The 21,134-nt window shown below is 41.4% G+C and overlaps 1 protein-coding gene across 8 annotated transcripts in view; it reads right to left on the bottom strand.

The window, feature by feature from the left end:
* ets1 (v-ets avian erythroblastosis virus E26 oncogene homolog 1) overlaps positions 1-20,791 on the bottom strand; it is a 39,276-nt gene extending 18,485 nt beyond the window's left edge. For 2 of the 8 annotated variants that reach the window (XM_079354406.1, XM_079354407.1), the window contains exons 1-4: positions 20,362-20,435; positions 19,171-19,272; positions 13,427-13,574; positions 2,500-2,553 (exon numbers count right to left, since the gene is read on the bottom strand). In XM_079354406.1, coding sequence (XP_079210532.1) covers positions 2,500-2,553; positions 13,427-13,574; positions 19,171-19,272; positions 20,362-20,394 — 337 coding nt within the window. In that variant the 5' untranslated portion in view covers positions 20,395-20,435. Of the gene's footprint in view, positions 1-2,499; positions 2,554-4,459; positions 4,888-13,426; positions 13,575-19,170; positions 19,273-20,361; positions 20,436-20,620 lie in introns of those variants that run through there. The other 6 variants (XM_079354410.1, XM_079354409.1, XM_079354413.1 and 3 more) reach the window with 6 other exon arrangements.
* Positions 20,792-21,134: the final 343 nt, after the last annotated feature.

Genomic DNA, 21,134 nt, shown 5'->3' with positions numbered 1-21,134 from the left:
ATTCACAGACTAATTAATGAACTCTGATGCTGTAGGTTCGACACACGTCAGATCTGTGGCTGGCTGTGTTACATGTGTGTACCTGGCTTCAAAAGCAGCAGGAAATGGATGAGGAGTGCAGAAATAGGTAGTTTGCAATGACACATTAGTTAATAAAAAGACAGAAAAACAAGTTCTGGAACAAACAGTGAAGAATGATTAGCTTAGCTTAGTCTTGTTGAGGACAGCTACAACACAAACATGCTGGCTTTCAGCACAGTTCAATGTTACTTAAAGCAGGCCTGTTTCTAAACAAGCACAGTTTCCATTCCATTATGGGAAACACAGCTCCTAAATGTGGAACCATAAAAAAGAAACAGCAACTGAGCAAGTGGATGAAAAAAGTTGTTTTAACACTCGGCACGATGTTGAGGTGCGTGGGCTGTTTTGGAGCCATTTTGGGGCCGCTTTGGGCCAGTAAGGGTTCACATGCAGACTGGTATTGTCCAGAGGGAAGAGGTCTGTGTTTGCAGAAACCAGTATGCAAGCCAAGCAGACGCACAGTCTGACAGCCAGTGGCATGTGGTGCAGCAGGCGTCTACTGCCATGACTCAGGGATTACAAGCAGGGAATGACTGGGGATAGGACAAAGTGCACTCACCAGGAACTCACTATACACCACATCAAGGCGTCATGAGAGAAACCCATGTGGCCGACAGAAAGACATTGAAAACAGAGGAAGAAAGGGAAAGAAGGGAGAGGACACTGGAGGAGGAATAGAGTGAGTGGGCGGAAGATTGAAAGAGTTTTCTGTTACTAAAAAGCTTGTTGATGCTTTATTCGCAAAGCAAAGAAGAAGTTTTCCATTGTTTTGGCTTTAAGTTTTTGGTGAAACGTTAAGATGACTGACAATGAGAAGTACACTTACCATTTTGAGTACATTTACATCATATCATGGCATAGCAAAGACTTTTCACAACCTAGAAGATCATTGTTTCCATTTCCCTAACCCCCGTCTCTCTTTTCCACCATGTGTAAGCCATTCAACAGACTGCTGTATCTGCTGCTTACACGCCTTACTTTATGACTAAGCTTTATAAGCAAAGATTAAGGTGTGTAGTCACCAGGGAAGCACTAAGATAGGACCCACGCAGTATTATGGTTTTATGTTTATATGGCCAACCCAGCAGTTGACAGGCTTAATAAATGAAGGCTCAATCAATGATGACCTCATAGAAGAGGGGGGGGGGGGTGACCCATATCATTTCATACAGTGGTATCAATGAGCTGCTTGGGAAAGACAGACAGGTTTTTGTGAAAACTCAAGACACTGGCACTTAATGACTTTCTACCCAGTCTGTTCAAAATCATGACCAGGACAGCAAGGCCCATTTAGGAAGCTACTATCTCTTGCCCTCTGGGCACAGACATGACCTGGTCAACACTCCCATAGTGCATATGGGCTATGCACTTAAAACTGGACTGACTAATCAAGTTTGATCTGGCACACCACGCCCCCATTAGTTCGACATGGCACACATCAGATGAAAAAAAATAGCCCTCTTTGCTCTGTTTGGCCCGATTCATTGACAGACCACATCAAGAGAAGCCTGGATCACCCAAACAGTGTTTGCACAGCTGCCAGGCAGCCACGCACACTCAAACATTGGCATATATTACAGTGCGCTACTGAAGGAGTGCTGACACAAACACACCAAAGCAAAAGCCTGAGGCTTATGTAACACCCCCCTGTTCTAACACAAGCATCTCCACACCAGCCCAACATGGGAGGAACCTTGGAAAAGAAAGTCAGCGAAACTTTTCTAAGAGCCATTTGTATGGCTATAGCCTGCGTGTGCTTGTGTGCATTCTGTATGTTACGGGCGTGGAACGTGAGGCCTTATAAGGGCTCTCAGAAGAAGCATCAAGTCCGCCAGTTATAACAAACAGCGGTGGTTTGATCAGATAAAAGTCAGCCTCCCACTCATGCTCCCTCTATGCCGCCATGCATGCCACCCAACAGGGCATGCTCAAAAAACATTCCTGTCAGTTGCTGAACCCTGACCCTGAGGCCTGATGAAAAGAAAAGGAGCATAGTAAAAGAGACAACACAGTCAAGTCTAAAACTGACAACTTCATGTCCTGTAAATGATTGACATGTTCCTTCAGGTTTTACTGAACCACATTTTAAGCATACCTGTAGTCTAACATAAAAAAAGCATCACTTTAAATATAAACAAGTCATACAAATGTAAGGCACTCCTGTAATTTCACTACTCAACACATTACTCCGTTCTGTCTTCGACATGTGTCACTGCAGAGCTGACAGTTTAGTTTTGGTTGCAAGATATGCTTACAATAACAAGCTACCATTATCTAGGTTACTGTCAAGTAAGTGTGATGGGTCAGGAATTGTCTACTAAAACTAAACAAAGGTATAACAGCTTTGTGGAAAGTTAGATGCCGTGTTTGGGTGCACCTCTGACCCTAGCAGTGTGTGAGTGCTTTAACAGGAATTACCTCCGCTGGAGAGAAAGAAGGCAGGCCTTGGATAAGATGACACTGGCTGCACTTCTGTCACAAAGGAAAACAAATAGTATAGTAAGGTAGACTTGAAGCCATTTAAGCATGTTAGGACGATGAGTACAGTATATGTACAGTTGATGTGTGGAGGTGAATTGAGAAAGAGAAAGAGGACATCATCTACAGTTCCCAAAATGTTGCCCGGTTTGGAAAAAAAAAAAAAAAGTTTTCCTATTAGAGCAGCAACTTTTAAGATGCAACAAATCAGAGTATTCTGATTTTGTACAAGCATGTATCACTCTCTCTACGTTAAAGGCATAGAGCCTATAATTGTTCATAACATTCAAAACAGGCACTCACTGTAGTGGCTTTTTAGGAACATCCTTGGACATTTATAGGGGAATTATCACGGATACGTACCAAAAATTGAACAGAAGAGCATTTGTCTTTGTATGAAAGACGTACAGAGAAATGATGTGTTTGTGTGATGTTGTGAACTGCTCCATGGCAGCATTAACTTGACCCGAATGCACCCAAGTAAGCGAAAGCAGGAGCGAGCATTGCGAAATGGTTTTGCAAGATAGCACTACGCTTTGGCAACTTAACTGCAGCTGTCAGCAGTTTGTTTGCAAGTTTGTGAGATGTATATGTGTGAATCTATGCTCTGCAGGTATTGAGAGTGTGGAGACGGTGGTTAACGTTGTGAGTCACAGCCACTTAGTGGGTCAACACTCAAAATTAGTATCAAATTTCCATGATGCATCAATGCTGCTTGCTGCTCTACAAACAGGCTCAATGCCACCTGAGCTACAAAAGCACAGGGGATTAGTTCATGTAAAGCTGTTGAATACAAATCATTTAAATAAGCCACCATGTGTATGACCACTCTGTGTACAAAAAAAAAAATAAAAGAGAAATGAAACCAGGCAGAGGTTCAAAGTCAAACACAATCACAGCTCACAGTTGTGGGCTTCCCTCTATGTGCCCTGGACTATCCCTGCAGCGTGCCAAGTGTTCCAGGCAGCAGGGTCAGAGAGGCAAGCCTCAGCAATGCAGATTCATCACCTCAGCCTGCCTCTCCCTCACTCTGAAAACTCAGATTCCAGGACCACTGGAAGGGAGGTAGAGAAGAAGGGAGGGAGGCAGAAGAGACAGTGGGGTTGGTAGGGAGGGGAGTGATTAGGCACTATGGCCTGTCTCTCAAGCTGGCTGGGCAGAAAGTGCCCTGGCTCTCAAAGTATTGCACTGGGTAGAGGGGTCAGACATGAGAGCGAGAAAGAGGAGATAAAGATAGGTCCTACTGAGATCAAAGCAGGGAGAAACAGATGCAGATTACTTGCACATCAAATCTGCAAAGAACATATCGAGGCCTATTAGAGCAACAGACCTTCACTACCTATATGACACACTTAAATTGCATGGCTGTTAATAAATGAAAGCAACCCTGAAAAGGCTGAAAGACAGATAATTATGATATACATGCAAATTAAAAGAATTGCAGTTACATTTAACAATATCAAAACACTGTTAAATTAAATAATTTCTTATTAATAGCCTACATTGGGTGACACTTACACACTTTCCTCTGCATCACATCTAAGTCTAGTTAATATTAAAAAAAAATATGAAATCACTTTTCACACTTCGTGTTATTTACGGAATATAAATCGGAGCCGACAGAGTGACCCAAATGAAATGACAGTGGTTATATAAAGCCTCTGGCATAATTGCATTTTTCTCAAGAATTGCGTGGTGTCCAACATTGAGCAACCAACACCGTCCTAACACGTCTGAGACGTCCCGTCCCTCTCGACGCGTCTAATTCATGAGAAACAGGCTATCCCTGAGGTTATAAACAACGTAATCTGCCATCAGCTGGTTATGTTATTAGGAAAAAATCAGGAGTAACGTTAGTCGCGTGTAAACTGTCACAGAAGAGTTGTATTAGCCTACTCACCGTCCATTTTTTCAGCCTTTATGATTGTTAACGTCGGTTTCATATCGACAGCTGCCGTCATGATCATCAGATCAGCGTCACTTAACAACCCGCGTCCCTCTTTTTATTCTAACAGCTCCAAAAACACCAAATAAGCGAAAATCTTCACTCCCGTGCGCGCGCCGGTCTTTTACACTCGCTGATGTTTTGGGTTGTTTTCTCTCTCTCTCTCTTTCCTCTCACACTAAAGAAAAAAAACAATTCCGTGTCTGTTATTCCTAACTTAACACTGTCTTGTCCTCCAGTACATGTACACACACACTCCCTCTTTTCCTCGTTCTTTCTTACTCCTTCACACACTCACTCACTCCTTCCCCTCATTCTCTGGCTATGGGCGTTGCATTCAGTGCGACGACAGCTGAAGGGGGCGGTGTTAGGGGCAGACTTGCCAGTTGATTCACAATTCAATTACAATGCCCCACAGATCCAACACACGCACGCACGCACGCACACACTCACTCACTCACTCTCACACACAAACATAGATGCTACCACGACCTCCCCCGTGTCTCTGTGAGAACCTTCTTGTATCAAGACCCCTGCGCGTCATCAGACGCAGTTAGGACTCCACATGTTCCCGCAAATTACTCGCGTTTAACAGGGGTGAGGTTGGGAAATTCTCTGGAGATGTAAAGACTGCCGAGTAGCCTGAGAAACAATTGATATAAACCACGTTACCCATTCAAATATGACAACAAACTGTTAATTCATCATCTCCGTGACGCCAATATTCATGACTAAAATAACGAATATTCTAAACAATTTCCAAAAAGAATTGTTCTGAGATGATACAGGCTCATGGGGAGGGATTAAAAACAGCATGCTACAATCTGGTATATTTGACATATTGTGAGTCTTAAATGGCACACATTAGAAACACATTACAAAAGTGAAAGAACAAATTAAAGTGGATGATGGAATTAAATGTTAAAAGATAAAGCTTTACAGATGGTTTAATCTGTGAGTTGACCATTAGCTAAAGGGAGAGCTCAACATGTCTATGTCCAATTTTCGGCAGGTCCAGGCCTCCTCATAACTTGTAACTCACCCTCATAAACACCTCAGAGTATTTCCTGTTCACCTTGTACTGTTCAATAAAAAACAACCAGGTCATTTTCTTTTTCTTTCTGGAACTGCATCACTTATTTGTTGTCATGAGAGTTGTCTTTGCATCTAAACGTGTAGTTTCACTCATTTGTATCATGGATTTAAAAAAAAACAAAAACAATCATAAGCTTTCATGGAAACAGGGCAAACTGCATGTTCACATTCTTAGATTGCATTTCTGATTGACTCATGGGCCATTGGCCTTCTTTGGCTAGAGAAGCTCCACTCTGAGCAAACCTCCTCCCATGGCAACAAAAAGAGTACTAACAGATTGTAATAGCCATTCTAACATATATTGCACAGGACACTACTGTTTTTAAAAGAAGAGAAAAACACTGAGCTGCAACAGAAGTACGGCGGGATCTTCTCTCTTTTTCCGTTTATTTAACCTCATCATAAGCAACCTTGTTAGAGTCATGATGCAAGTCAATATGATACTTCTGCATGTACTGTATGCGTGTGTGTATGGAGGCTGGGGAGCCTGGGGTATTGATCACATATGGATTTTTAAACCGGTGGTACTTCACCGGCTCCATTAGCAGGCTTGGATCAGGTTTCATTGGCCCTGATAGAAGCCTCGTCTGGGAAGAGTGCTGGTGGGTTCTGCGGTGAGAAAAGCTGCCTCACCAGGGGCAAAGTAAGTGGGGGGTGGGGTGATGGGCGACAAGAATGGAAGGGGGTACTGTACCTCTCACTTCATCTCAGTCAGTCAGTCAGTCTCTCTCTCTCTCTCTCTCTCTCTCTCTCTCTCTCTCTCTCTCTCTCTCTCTCTGACTGCCCCTCATTGTTTTCTCTTAATGAACTCCCTCGGATCTGTTCTTAAAAGGACAGCCCGGGTCCTTCTGTGCCTGAGGGCAGTCATTAGGGGTTTAATGGTGTTGCTGACTAATATCTGGGCTGGCGTCACTGTAGTCTATTTCAATTTGTTTTTTTGTTTTTTTCTGCCGGCCTCCCCTTCTATACATCTATTTGTTTAAAAAAAAACACATTTGAAATATTTTTTCAAATATTTTCAGAAATCATATTAACATTGCTAAATCAAAATATAGAATTGGTCAAGTAAAACTGGAAACAAAAAGCACAAAGTAAACATTTGGCAAACAAAGTCATTACAAAGAGTCTTGTTCTGTCAAAATGCTGTTGCCAGGAAACATGTGAAAACATTTCTGTTCCTGGATCATAGAACATTGTGTTACTGATATCAAAGCAGTGAACATTTCTCTTCCCCTGAAACAGCCTGGTATTCAATGACCTTGAACACAAACAGATATACTAATACAAAAGCATAAGGAATTTAATGTCCATTAAAAAAAAAATCATCAGCTAAATAAACAACATTTCCCATATCTCCACACAGCTCTCGATATCAAACTGTAGGAAATGTTTTTGAGTTTTGCACAATACAAGTTTAAACAAATGCTATTGTGTCATTTCCTATTAAGAGAGAGGGTTTGTTAATTGTCTTATGAAACAGCCGGTGTGCATGCTGTACCTGTATACACTTGAGGACACATGTCCAACATCAGACACATTTTGGATTGAAATCTTTTTTCTTCATATGCTGTTGCCATGGTTTTGATAGCTACTTTCACTTAATTGCTTTCCAGTGTATAAACCAATGTTGAAGCAGCTTTCGCTCTCCTTCCTCCTCTTCTCCTGATTTCTGTCTGTCTCTCGCTGGCACATCTGTGTTGTGTGCATGTCTATAATCCTTCGATGTAACCATTGCACCTGCTACTTTTCAAAGAGTTAACTGAAAGGTTATACGATTTAGAGCAGCGCATACAGCTGTCAAGTGATGTTTTCATGTTCATTTTTCTTCCCTTGCAGCGAGTCACAAAAACGTCTTGGTTGCTTTAAGCATTTGGAATCCAATGCTTACACGTTCTTTCACGTTTGCGAGTGTAAAATGCTAAATTATGAGTCACTGATGAAATCAAAGTAGGAGACGTTTTAGACAAAAGTAATGGCTGGGCAGCTTTATGTCGTGTGAACAGACAGCGTTTAGCGAGTAATCAATAGGACACTCAAGCACACACGCAGATGGAAGATGGACACCGAGAGACCGTCACACATACACACACACACATGCGCACACCCACACACACACACACACACACACACACACACACACACACAGAGCAGACAGTAAAACAGTAAAACAACAGGGACCTTGTGGTCTCTGTCTGGCAGCTCAGTCTCAGCTCTATCTGTGGCGGATGCTGTCTGACGGTGCCACAGGCTGGATGCACTCCTGCTGAGATCAGAGAGTTAGCTAGGACAGGAGCATTGTATCTGTGCGTGTGTGTATGTGTGTAGTGGTGCTAGTGTGTGTGTGTGTGTGTGTGTGTGTGTGTGTGTGTGTGGGGGGGGGGGGGGGGGGGGGATAGGCTTACTCTGTGTACATGTAAGTCTTTCTCTTTTTTCTCACATTCCAAAGGCTGTCCTAAATGCATGTGTTTGTCTGTGTGTGTGTGTGTGTGTGTGTGAGTGTGTGTGTGTGAGTGTGCGTGCACTACCCAGTTCTGTGCATGTAAGTGCACTGGGAAAGTAGCAGGGCCTCCCTGAACAAAGGCTCAGCTCTTTTCTCGACAATTAGCTTCGCTAAAAAGGACATCTCTTCCTCCATTAGCAGCACCACGTGCCCCCCATCACTCCATTGTGCAGATAATTCAATTATCCCCACCCCCCTCTGAGTCTCTTTGCCTCCCAGACCTCCCTCCTCTCGTCGTGCCCTCCCTCCTCTGTTAGCACCATGTTCTCAGATAAAGCTCCACTTGTACCCTCAGCTGAAGGAGAAAAAAATTTAATTTAGTTCTCAAAACATAAATAAAGTTTTTTAACTGTAAAAATAAACCCTTAACAGCATTGTAGATGTTGAGATAGATAATCTGGATTTATAGCTATTGTTATATTTTGTTTATTGTGATTTTAACTGTTAATATTTTGTGATTTGGGGGAAATCTTTTATTTCCTACAGTTTCTATTCAACTCTGAACACATGTTATGAGACACAGTCAGAAAAATCAACTATTCCCATTACAGTGAACACTCATTGTAGTTAACAGTCTGTGGATATTGCTAAGCTCATGATACAGACATTAAAACAATAGGAGGTCCCTCTGAGGATTCATTAAAGCGCCACCTTTCCTGATGAGCTGGCATCTGTTGCATCATCACCCGTCAGTGATTGCATGTGTTTCAGAACTGCATGTTCTCGAACTGAAGTGGTTTGTAATTAGTCACTGCGCTATCAAGAGGAACTTACAGCACTTACACTTCCTAGAAATAAAACTTGGCTAACGCTTGAGAGCAGAGCATCAGAGCAAGTCAGGGGTTTGTCTTCTGTGACCTGCAGTTTGATTTTTTTTGTTTTTTTAAAGGAAAACTATTCATTTACAAAAAACATACAAAAAATGGCTTGTCAAAAGAAGATATTCACCCCAAATCATCATTTGACACCGATTAGTTCAGCAAAGAAGTACTTGGAGTTCTCAGATGGAATTTCCAGAGTGACTCTGCTTGTAAATGTCCAATTTCAAGAGACAATGCAACCACTTCTCAGAAGCCTAATGTGGAAACTAAAATAACTCAGATTTCTAAAAACACTTCACAAACTACAAATATGCGGTACAGGGAGACAGGTTGCTTCTTTCCTCTGTTTATTGACTAACACCTCTTGCTTCAGAAAGATAATTACAACACACAGTTCAAATCTAGGTCCGTGGTTGTTGTGTAGCCCATTCCTCCTCAGTTGTCTGTCGCTTTTCCGTGTTTCCACTCTTGTTTTGTTTTATTGTTGGAGGGGGAAGTGTGCAACAGTCTGATTAGCATCACTGTTTCCTCCTTTCCCATAACCCCCAGACCCCCGCAGGCCGCCTGTTTACTTTTAGAAATAAAAAATGGGCCTGCGCCCGTGAGGACGTGCCCCTCATCAGAGGCGAACCCCCCCCCCCCCCCCCATCACCCCCCCCTCAAGGCTCAACATTTAGATCCTCCTTCCCTTGCCTCCTCTCCTCCCACCAGTCCTAGTCCTGTGACTTCTCCCTCTTCTTATCCTTTTCCTTCTTCTTTTCTCGAACTGTATCCCGCCCACTCTCCTCTGCTTTCCACCCTGTTCCCCTCCTTGTCCAACTGTCCAGCTGTCAAATCACATCAAATAAAACAGGCCAATGGTCCCTGAGTGCCAGATCACAGCTGTGCCTGTGTGTACTAAATGGGAGGGCATGTTTAACTGTACAGTGAACTCATGAGTGCAGAGGAGTGGATGTGTTTGTGCATGTGTGTGCATGTGGGCTTCACTGAATGGGAGGATGCAGTAACACAATACACAGCAGAGAGCTTGGTGTGAATTTAATGAATGAATATGTGAAGTGAGCATCACTGCAGGATGTTGGTGGAGTGTGTGTGATAGCTGTGCCTGGATATGATTGCGATCCAACAGAAATACACAGTCACTCTGTATCACCCACACACAGACACACACACACACACACACACACTATTTCCACAATAGGAGTTCACAGGCTCTGTGGTGAGTGCTGGATAGTGACTCGTAGAGCTGGGTTAGTGTAAACATCACCATGGCATGGCTGTTGTCAGGAAGCAGTGTGTGTGACATGGGCTCAAGGCCAAACATGCGATGGGCCTTTAACATTGCACATCCTCGCCTCTCACATCTGCTCTGGACTCTTTCCTTCTCACACTAGCATATGTCATTTAACAGCATCCAATCTATTCTCGGAGCAGTACTGCAAAAATCATCAGAATTCAAACACTCTGAAAGTTAAATAGAATAGATCAACAAAGATTTCAGCATGGCACTAAGTAAATGTTAAGGAATCCACTAAGGAGTGTTTGTTTCACATCAACAAGTGACTTGGAAATTATTTTGCCTCATTATATTTTTCATTAAAAAAGGCAGATTTTCATCATGCACTTATTTTCCTGAAAACAAAGAAATGTCTTCTTTTTCCTCTTATTTTTACAAATGAAGAAGGCAATTCATTTGTAAACAAGCTCACTTACAGTCATGGCTACATTTATTTTCTGTTTTAAAATAAGTAGTTTGCTATAAAGTTTAGCTGTCAGACTCACAACTTTACTCTTTAGCTTCACGCCTGTATCTGTTATGCACATCGTTAAGCTGCTTTATATGTTTTACTGCTTGCAACTCTTTTGTTAAACTTGTTTGTTAAACCTTGAATACGTCCAATCACACTCCATTGTTTCTTCCTCAATTCCTGCTCTGTATTTGTACGGCATGTCCTGCCTCCTGAGACCCACATACATCATGTGATATTTTTGACAACTTTCAGGGGTTCAAGTAAGACTCCAGAAGTAAGTGAAACTAAGCTAAATTAGGCTTTAAAAAACAACTGCACACTCAAAAGGCTAAAGGGCAAACATAATGTTAATACTTAGCAAGTGAGCATAGTGGAGGATTCAGTGGCTAAAGAACCAAATATTTCCCTCAGGAGCTGGAAGATGCCAAAAAACGAGCTGAGTGAATATTTGTGAGGAATCCTGAAACACAGTCCGAATGAAGGCTTATGTTTCTCTTTAACTTTTGATTTGATTTTAAATAAGCAACAAGTTAGCAGGACCAAGCAAACAGTCTTTTTTTTTTTTTTTTTTTTTAAACGAGAACTCTAACCACTCGACTATGGCCACAAACAGTCTTTGTATGCCAATGATTTGTTTCCTTTTACGATGGACTTGTTTTGTGTCCCAGGTGGACGAGATGTGTTTGTATTTTTTGAATAAAAGAAGAAAGCATAAACAAACTACCACAAATGCAATAGTTAAAAAAGGACTTCATATACTGTCGCCGCAGAGTACACATTTCCAAAGAGCATTAGCTCATAGAGCAGGAAGCAAGTTTAAAATCACTTGTGCCAAATTGCAAGTGAAAATATTCAAGTAGAAACTGTTTACAGTTTGAGAGTAATGAGTCAATGCAACGGCTGCAGGGTTCAGAGACCGTGTCAGAGGTCAGTGAGATACTCTTGAGGTTAGCATTATGCTAGTATAGTACAGGACCTCTAGCAGGTCTATCTGACGCCACTAACTCAAGCTTAATGACTGTAACAGCAACTCCAGGTGACTCGTATGCTCTTGAACCCTGTGCTGTGCATAGTGTAGGATTTAGGAGAAGGATGAGAAAAAAACAAGGTCAAGACTCGGTCATTTTTTTCCACTTGGCAATGTTTATGTCAACGGTTTAGTGCTGGGAGCAATGAAGTCAGTCCTCCAAAGGAGTGCGTCTCTGGCAACAAACATCAGCAAATCCCATCAAATCCTGACTCCCTCTCATACATACACACACACACACAAACGCAACACAAACCCCCTCTTACTCTCCAGAGACCGTACCGCGGGCTTGGGAAAAAGATAGCCGCCCTTTGGCCCCCCTGCCTTGCCCCCTGCATCCAGCTCAGGGAGGTGACGGAAGAAAGCCGGTGCCCCCCAGCACCCCTACGCTACTCCCGTGGCGTGCGTCCCAGTCCACGAGCATTAATCAGTTTTTTAAAGAACGAGAAGAGGCAAGTGTCAAGCACAGGCAAATGCACTGCAAGGAATGTCGCATTTAAGTTATAGTCATTTGAACAAAAGGAAAAGCAACGAATGTAGATAGGATTGAAGGGCAAAAAATGTTGGGGCCTGTGTTTGTCTGGAGAACAAAAATGGGAAAAGGCATGGAGGAAAAAATAAATAAAGAAGGGTATCTGGTAAAGGCATTGCCCTCAGGGTCGACATCGCCATCATCCCTCGAGCAGCAGACGCTGAACGACAGGTCAAGTCGAGACTCTGTTTGTCTCGGACGGAGTTTAATGTGAGCGTGTCAAGATTGCAGACATGTACGCTGGAGTGTGACTGATTGCTCATTTACCATTCCACTTTACACAAGGTCTTGTCTTCCTCAAAGTTGTTTGTTGACAGGTAATGAAAGCTATTATTTATCCAACAGAAGAAGACAGTCACTCAAAATCCATGAAACAAAACCAGAGGGTTGATATCAACGACAAATCTCATTGATGTTTCGAAGTATCAAAGCATTATACATTGTGTGATTGTACAATAACTGACTGCATTAGTCTATATAAATGTCTGCTAATGTGTTTTTTATACCAGTCTTGCTGGTTTTACTCAGTCTTGTTTGAGAGTCTGGTCAACACCACTTACAGGCTATTTTTTCTACGTCATTACTGTGGTTATAATGAAAACACCCTGTTATAAAAGAACAAATTACATCAATTCAAAACAGGATTTTTATCCCCAGGTTACATAATAATAATTTACACTTTATTAATCCCACGAGGGGAAATTCGGTTTACACTCTGTCTAACACACACATAGGCCGAGATACACACTCATGCACAAACAGGGTTCTAGTGACATGCATTAATGGAGAGGTCTCAGAGTGAGGGGGCTGCCCACAGCGAGCGCTCCAGAGCAGTATTGGGGTTCGGTGCCTTGCTCAGGGGCACCTCGGCAGTGCTCAGGAAAATGGACTGGCACCTCTCCAGCTACCAGACCAGTTTCCGGACTTGGTCCGTGCCGTTTGCATGTTTACGTTTGCAACCTTCCCGGTGTTATGGTCGAACTTAATGACTCGTCAATTGCACTCAAGATGATGATTATATATTAATGTTATATTTAACGTCTTGGTCTCGTCCTGCCTTGGTCCTCGTCTCAACTCGGCCTCAATCCCTAAATGTCTTGGTCTTGTCTCGGAGCTCTCTGGTCTCGGGTTTGTCTCGGTCTTGGTTAGTGTGATCTTAACTACAACTCTAATATTAAGGGCTGTTCATTTCTTACCTGAAGGGCACAGGTCATGTCCGTTGGGGACCTCCTGCAGGGGTATGTCCTGGATGTAAAGGGGCTGTGATGGGTAATACTGCTGCTGAGGGTGAACCACAGCAGGAAACTGGGTGTGAGGACCTGCTGCCACCCCTCCACTCTGTCTCTGAACACAAAATCAGAGACAGTTAATCACAAAGCACTCTAAGCATTTAAAAGCTGCCTGTAAAGTTGCTTTTCTTCTGTATGCTTTATCGTGTTTGTCTTAGGACCCTTTTCAAAATCTAGTTTAGACATGACACAAATGTGGAAATAATCTCGAATTGTGTTGCCTTGTGTTGTCCTGACCGATCCGATTCAGCTCTTTAGGATGAACGATTCCATTCCCTCCCCTTCCCATGAGCAGAGACAATCAGTCAATCCTCTGTGCAGCTCAGTTTTCGAGGTTAAGGATAGAAAAGAGACTTTTTGTAGCCTACCTCCCTCCTGACAATCTAGATACAGAGAGAGAGAGAGTGAGAGAGGACTCAAGGGTGCAGTGGTGGAGTGAGCTCCAGAGTGAATGTAGAGAGAGAGCGATAACAAATAACCTAAGTGAATCAGAGAAATTAAACTATTGTGTTCTGTTTCATTTAATTTAAATTGGATAATTTGATGGTGTAACCTGAAAGAAAACAGGTATATTACAAATATGATTTTTCTTACCAGTCTTGTTTAAAATTAAAAATAATTTATGCGCAAATATATATATTTTTTTGTTCAACTAAGAATTAGAAATACATGAATAGAAAGCACTTTAGTTAACTTGTGTTGCTGTTTCTGTGTTGGACATAAATGGTTTTCTCTCATTTAAGTATTATACACAAAGTAAAGTGGCCAACAGAATTCATTTCATATTATTGTCTTGGTGTGAAACCCGCCCTGGTAAAAAAAAACAAACAAGGATCTATCTACAATTTGAACAGCTTTTTGTAACAAAACTGAGCCACAAGATCTGACAAAGGGGCATTGATCCCATCACTAATCCATCTTTCTATTTTCTGTCACACTTTTTTTCCTTCTCAGCTGTCGTTGGGCAAGAGGAGGGGTTTCACCCTGGACTGTCCGCCAGTCAACTCAGTCACTAATTAACCTCATGAGCATGTCTTTGGTGATGTGGCTGAAAGCCGCAGTACCCAAAGAGAACCCATAAATGCACAGAGCATGCAAACTCCACACAGAGAGGCTCATGTCTGAGAGGGATTCAAACCATGAACCTCCTCATGCCTCACTGTGAGGCGATAGAGCTTATGACTGTGCCACGATGTGGCCCACCATCACTAATGTCAAACTAAATTAAGTTGAAAAAATAATAACACTTAGACAATAATTAGGATTTTGTTTTTTTTCAGAATAAGAGCTTCGAACAAAAAGTAAAGAGATTTTTTAAAATTATATTTAGGAGCTCACGAAATGAACGAGAATACTACAGAATACAACATTTGAGTTTTGGGTGGAATTTCTAAAATCTGGATGGCTGGAGAATATTAAGATACCAAGTGGCAGTGCAAAAGACCATGCTGACAGGCTAGAAAAAAATCAGTATGTTTTTGAATGTATTGGATACATTAACCCCACGGTTTTATATAACTTGTGGAAACTTCTGTTTTTGTGCCTGGAAACAATTTAGCCAAAAACAACCACTGAAAAGATCCAGTGGCTTTGAATGTGCTCAGTGTAACCTTGGATAAGAAAAACGATTTTTCATTGTCTTCTTCACAGATAAACTTTGCTGCTAAATTTGACTCTTTCAGTTTATCTTTTGCATGTTGTTTTATCCTGCTTATCACATAAATGTACTCGTAAAAGGTTGCGCAACGGAGGAAGTCTGCAGTCAACATTTGACAGTTGAACAGAGAGATAGGGAATTCTTTGTGGATATACGATATAGTAAGGAAGAAGATAGCGGTTGGCCATTTTTAGCATATCAATTTGACAACAAACACAAAACCTCAATAGATATGGTTGGACTATTATGTTTGAAAGTGATGTGAACAAGGTATGGAGGATTTTCTCACTAGTGTCTGACTCCATATGTCCTCTTTCTGACTTTGTGAATATAAAAAAATATTTAGCGTTTGCAATGTTGTCATTTAAGTTCACACCATGATATGTGCTTTCAGAATATATGGTCCACACATTTCATTTTCTGTATTTACATTCAATTATGTCTTAAAAAGAGACATTTATCAAGTCTGTCAACCAAACTGCCAAAAAGATTGATAATAGACTGTCACATGTTCAATGTCATATATGTAACTGATGGACAGGCTGACAGTGAGCCATCTGATAAGCCGTATTTATCAGTAGCCAGCCAGCTTTATGGATGGCAAACATGACCAGAGGATCAGAGAGGCCCATTTACCAGGGTTTTTAAGAAAGTTGCATGGGAGGCTGACTTCTCCTATCAGTCTGAGAGGGGGGGGGGCAAAGTTAGATAGGCATGGAAGAGCCCTGAGGATTATTTATGGATAGACGGGTAGACTGACATAGATAAGTGGAGATAACATCGACACCAGAATATGCTTTTATCAGTTCAACTGTAGAATAACTTTCAATTCAGAAGTCAGTTTCAAGTTGTGAAATGAACAAAGACTGTCAGTGAGAGACTTAAATGAGTCTCTTTTACATTCTGCCACACATTGCTTAAAAGCTTAAAGCCATACATCTGAATGTTCTGAGACTATAATCACAACTCTTTTGGCACATGCCTTAAAAGAGAGTTCTTACTATTTACTTATGCCTTGCTGCCTGTACTGTTCTTGTTTGTACTGTCCTTATTTTATATGTCATAGTGTTGGAAGACGTATTGATACCTTGTATAACTGATGCACTCACTGCTCTAATTGTTCCTTTAATTATTCTGTATTTAGGAATTCAACTTGACAAACACCTGATGGTTTTTTGAAGTAATTCTCCCTCACATTCTCCCGTGATGTTCTTCTTCTTATTGTTATTGTTTAATTTGTTTTATCTGTAAATAAAATGAAAATTGTAATCAAACAGAGCTAATTTACTTAAAAACTAGAGCCACTCTTTCTTTTTTGATCATAATACTACACTTTCATATAAAAAGTAAAATCTTCAAAAATGAAATAAAGAATCATAAATGCAGTGTTGGGTTGGTTTGTTTTGGTTGACACAGGAAGTTTCTGGATCGGGCACTGGTGTGATTCCCTCAGCCAATGACAGTGTGCAGGTGAATCAGGGAGGTTTACAACTGAGCAATAGGATGTGACTCAAACCGGCAAATATGATTGATTGATTGATTGATTGATTGATTGCCTTGACTGCCACCAAGTCTTGCCACCTGCTCTTTCCAAAATGCAAGTGAACTTTGTGTTGACTGCTTTCTGTTATCTGGTCCTAGCATGCACTAGCTTGCAGTATAGGTACAAGCAGTAAACGTACACACTACGTCCCGCAGTGACAATGTACTTCTATGGGTGATGAGCCCTGGAGGAGGGGCCCAGTTTGAATGTTATGTTTTCAATCTGCAATGAAAAATGTTCCTGACAACCTTTTAATAGATCTGTCATATTTTGTGTTGGTTTAATTTTTTGTTTTAAGTTACACTTAAACTATGGCACATTGTATATAGAGACTTGATTTGCAAGGGCCAAGAACTCAGTATGAATTTTCCGGTGTATGAAAGAAGTCTGATTATGCAGTCATTTCAAATGTATATGTAGGTTAAATGAAATATGCTGTAAGGGACTGCTGTAGATTTCCCAATGAGAAAGTACATTTAATCCAGTTTGTGTTTTTGCTGTTGCCTCAGATCAAAACGTTAACATCCCTGGTTGAACATATTTTCCATTGTGTTTTTAATCCACATTGCATTAACTTTTATATTGAAAACATGCATGTTTTTTTTCCAAAGATCTGCAGTATGCACATTTACTTAATACATACAATGTCATTAAAATCCCTTTACATTTCAAGGTTATAAAAACCAAACCATAAAAATGTGTTCAGTAATGTATATCTCATCACCTAGTTTGATGTCCCCCTGGAGGTTCAAAGTAGAAGGTATATTACAGAGAGTGTAAACTGGCTTACATTCATTATTAAATAATTATCTGTGCTTTTCTTGCAATGATGAGGTCACATATATCTGCAATAGAGAAGTCCTAAAGTGAGTCAAAAATCACTTCAGATCTACCAGATAAAGCACTCTATTGCCAATGCACCATACATATGCACATAAAAAGTAGTGCCTTCTTCAACACAGAGCTTCACATTAGCTGCTGCTCCCTGCAATACTGCAAAGACATGAGGCATTTAGTTCCATTCGATTATTTATTATTTGTCCTTTTAGTGAAGAAAAGCATAAAAACATAGCTGCTGATAAAACCAAGCTTTATTAGGAAGAATCCTGTCCAAGAGGTTCTTGCAGCCTAGAGGTCAGTTTGCATGCCCCATGTACAGAGGCTGTATAGTCCTTAAAGCAGGTTTGAATCCGAACATATGGCTCCTTTGCTACATGTTACTCTTCACTCTCTCATGAATTCAGACTCTATCAACTGTCCTATCTTTGTAATAAAGGCATAAAAAGCCACAAGAAAAAAGCCAAAAAAACTAATAAATGACTTGTTTATGTTTAATATACTGCAATCGAGGGCCCACACAAAAACATCTTTACACTGAGGGGGATTCTGGTTGTTACTCTTTCTTTCACTGCTACTGAGTCTAACATTTATTTCTACTGTTCTTTGTGTAGCGTGAAACAGTGACAATCACCAAAGTGAAGCTCAAAATACAAACAGAATAGATAGGGCCCTCCTGCTTTTTGCTGATAATTCATAAATTCAAAAGAATTGAGCTAGCCAGGTGACCCAGATTCACCTTTTGACCAGGTCTGCCCTGGTATACAGTAGTCTCAATTTCAAAGGCAAGCCCCACCACCTGACTCAATTAGGAGCCAGGGAGCTGTATCTTTCTATGTTTTCTATCAGGCTGGGGTGGGGTTTCCATTTGCATATAACCTCAGTCTCTTATCCTAATGTGCCGGCGCTCTGCATACAAATGGAGGCATTTATTTTTCCGCTCCTTGGCCTTCACCCTTCAAATGCTCATCTGACAGGAATCCCAATGTTCCCAGCTCGTACTGTCTCTGACTCTGTATTCAGTTCTCTCATTTGGAAAGCGTTAAGAGCCATGGTGTTCTTGCAAACAGCCTGCTGCAAAGCCCTGTGCTGTGAGTGGCTTGGCTGACAAAGTGTTATTCTGCAGGGATGATCTGACTCCAATTTAATTGGTTAGTGGCGAGGTTGGAGGCCTACAGGTCTCAATATTTACTACATTACTGGCTAAAGAGAAGTGCATCTTGGCGCTGGTTGGTTTTGCAACACCAGGGAGGTCAAAAGGGCGATTTCACAGCCTTGAAAAAAAATCATCTTGTTCAACAGCTCTGTTTCTTAACTTTTGACGAAACCATGAGGAACAGCATGTACAGTTACATTCTTACACTGATAGTTCAACTTTGGTGGATGCAACTCAACAGGAACATTTTTCATTTTTCCTGTGAGGTGATGGGATCCAGTGGTTGCTAACACACATGTGAACACACTGCTCATATACGCTCCTTCGTACATTCCTGCACCACCATGTGGCTGAGCGGCTAACACGCAAGCCTCCATTGCCTCACACTCTCGGACGGCTGTGTTGGCAGGTAGCTGTGGCAGCCTTAGCATAGAAGTAATTTATGAGGGAGGTCTTACCATTGCGCCCAGACGGTCACAGGGGTGAAGGGCCGGGTAGGAAGAAACTGGATCCATGTAGTAACTCATCACTGATGCTGTGGACAGGAGAAGCAGGGCCTGCTGAAGGGATCAACACACAAACAGACGAGACAGGGTATCCATCACTCGCTGTTTACAGTCTTTCTGTGCAAGTGTGTGGTATGCACTATGTGTGTGGGCATATGTGTAGGTTTATATCTAGATGTTTGAGAAAAGAGAGAGAGGGAAGGAGAGGGAGGGGGAGCAAGGTTACAATAATGTGCAAAATCAGCACCACCGTTTTGAAGAGTGAAAACTGTGGTTTGAGGCTTCTTTAAAAAAACACTCAATATCATGTCATCATGTGTAGTGTTTGTTTGGTTTACATTAAATAGCTTACATGAGTATTTATTGAATGTTAACACAACTGGTTTTCATGCGGAACAAGAAGATTTCACCTGAAGCTGAAGGAAATCCCTCTATCCACATGCATGTCGAGCTAACATTCCCATCACTTCTCTCTCAACTATCGTTTTTTTTTTAATACAGAACAGCCTCCTCCTCTCATCTGCCTTTCCTCTTCCTCCTCCTCTTTCTCCTCCTCCTCTTCCACTTATCCTTCCTCTTGCTAGCCTTCCTCCGCTCTTACACACTTTGCTTATCACTTAACATTGTTTACTTTAGGCAGCGTTAAAAAAAAAGAGACTGTGAACTAACTGAAGGGTTACATAAGACGAGGAATGCTGTGCATGGGCAGTGACAGATCCTATCCTCCTCACATTCATGTGATAAGCAATTTGGCATATCTGGTTTGTAGCAGCTGCTGACAGCGAGGAGAGACGCGCCTGCGATCAATGCGTGCAGATGTTCATCACCTCAAAAAGATTCGGGAGCTCTTGTTTCAGCAAAAATACCCTCACACAAAGTAAATAACGAGCAAATCTGTGCTGCCTTTCAAATACATGCACGACCTTTCAACTTCTCTAAATGTCATCGATAAGATAGTTGAAAGTGGGGAAAAAGAGCACAGCTTAAAGCCCTATAATTACGCTTCTAAATAAATATATTACACAGTATAATTTCAATTTAAAAGCAATTTCAAGCCAGTAAAGTAAAACACATACAACCAAATAAAACATACTGAAGCAAAGTTAATTTCTAAAAGAATTACAAATATTCAATGAACTTTACTGTTCTTTGTTGATGTTTTAAAAGCTCCTGCATGGTCGCTAAAAATAAGCCGTAATGCAGGTCTGAGCAGCGCATCTCAATTAAAAAAAAAAAAAAACGAGCTGCACGCTGTATGAAAATTCCTAACGGGGAAAAAATGCAACTTTAGAGCCAACACTTTCTCTCTGGTGCATTAAAAGACTCATAGCACCGCAAATATCACACATCTATCATTCTATCGTGTTATTTATAACTGATATAAATATTACTTTGCACTTACGGACCGTGGAGTTGGAAGTTTGCTGTGAAGTATAGACGCGCTGGGCAGCTGACTGTGACAGCTGAGCGGTGCTGGACTGCAGAGATGCTGTACCTGCCTGCAGCGAGTCCCAACAGAGGAAGGAATAATATGCACACTTTTAGTCCCTCCCTCAATCATACGGTGATCCTCTCCAAATTCAGTTTTTCCCCTCTTAAGTCTTTGGAGTTCACATGGAGAGGTGGTCCACTTGCAGACTCAGTGCAGGTGTTAGCCTGTGGAGAGTCTGAAATGGTCAGTATAGTGGGTCTTGGTTGACCTAATTTCCCCAGTCTAACAGCCATCTAACTCCACTTAACTCTAAGCATAAAATAAATCAATTTGAGAAGTTCAAAAAATATTGTAAACATGAACTCATTGCAAAATCCAACCTTTAATTCCCACCCCCAGCAAACTATAGGTAGAAAATAGCAGGTAAAGTCTTGAAACATCACATGGAGAGAAGGTGTGAGGATGACAATGATCAATATAATGT

Source organism: Symphodus melops, assembly GCF_947650265.1.
Source record: "Symphodus melops genome assembly, chromosome: 10".
Lineage (NCBI taxonomy): Eukaryota > Metazoa > Chordata > Actinopteri > Labriformes > Labridae > Symphodus > Symphodus melops.
The sequence above is the reverse complement of the archived record's forward strand: the minus strand, read 5'-3'. Positions and strand labels throughout refer to the sequence as shown.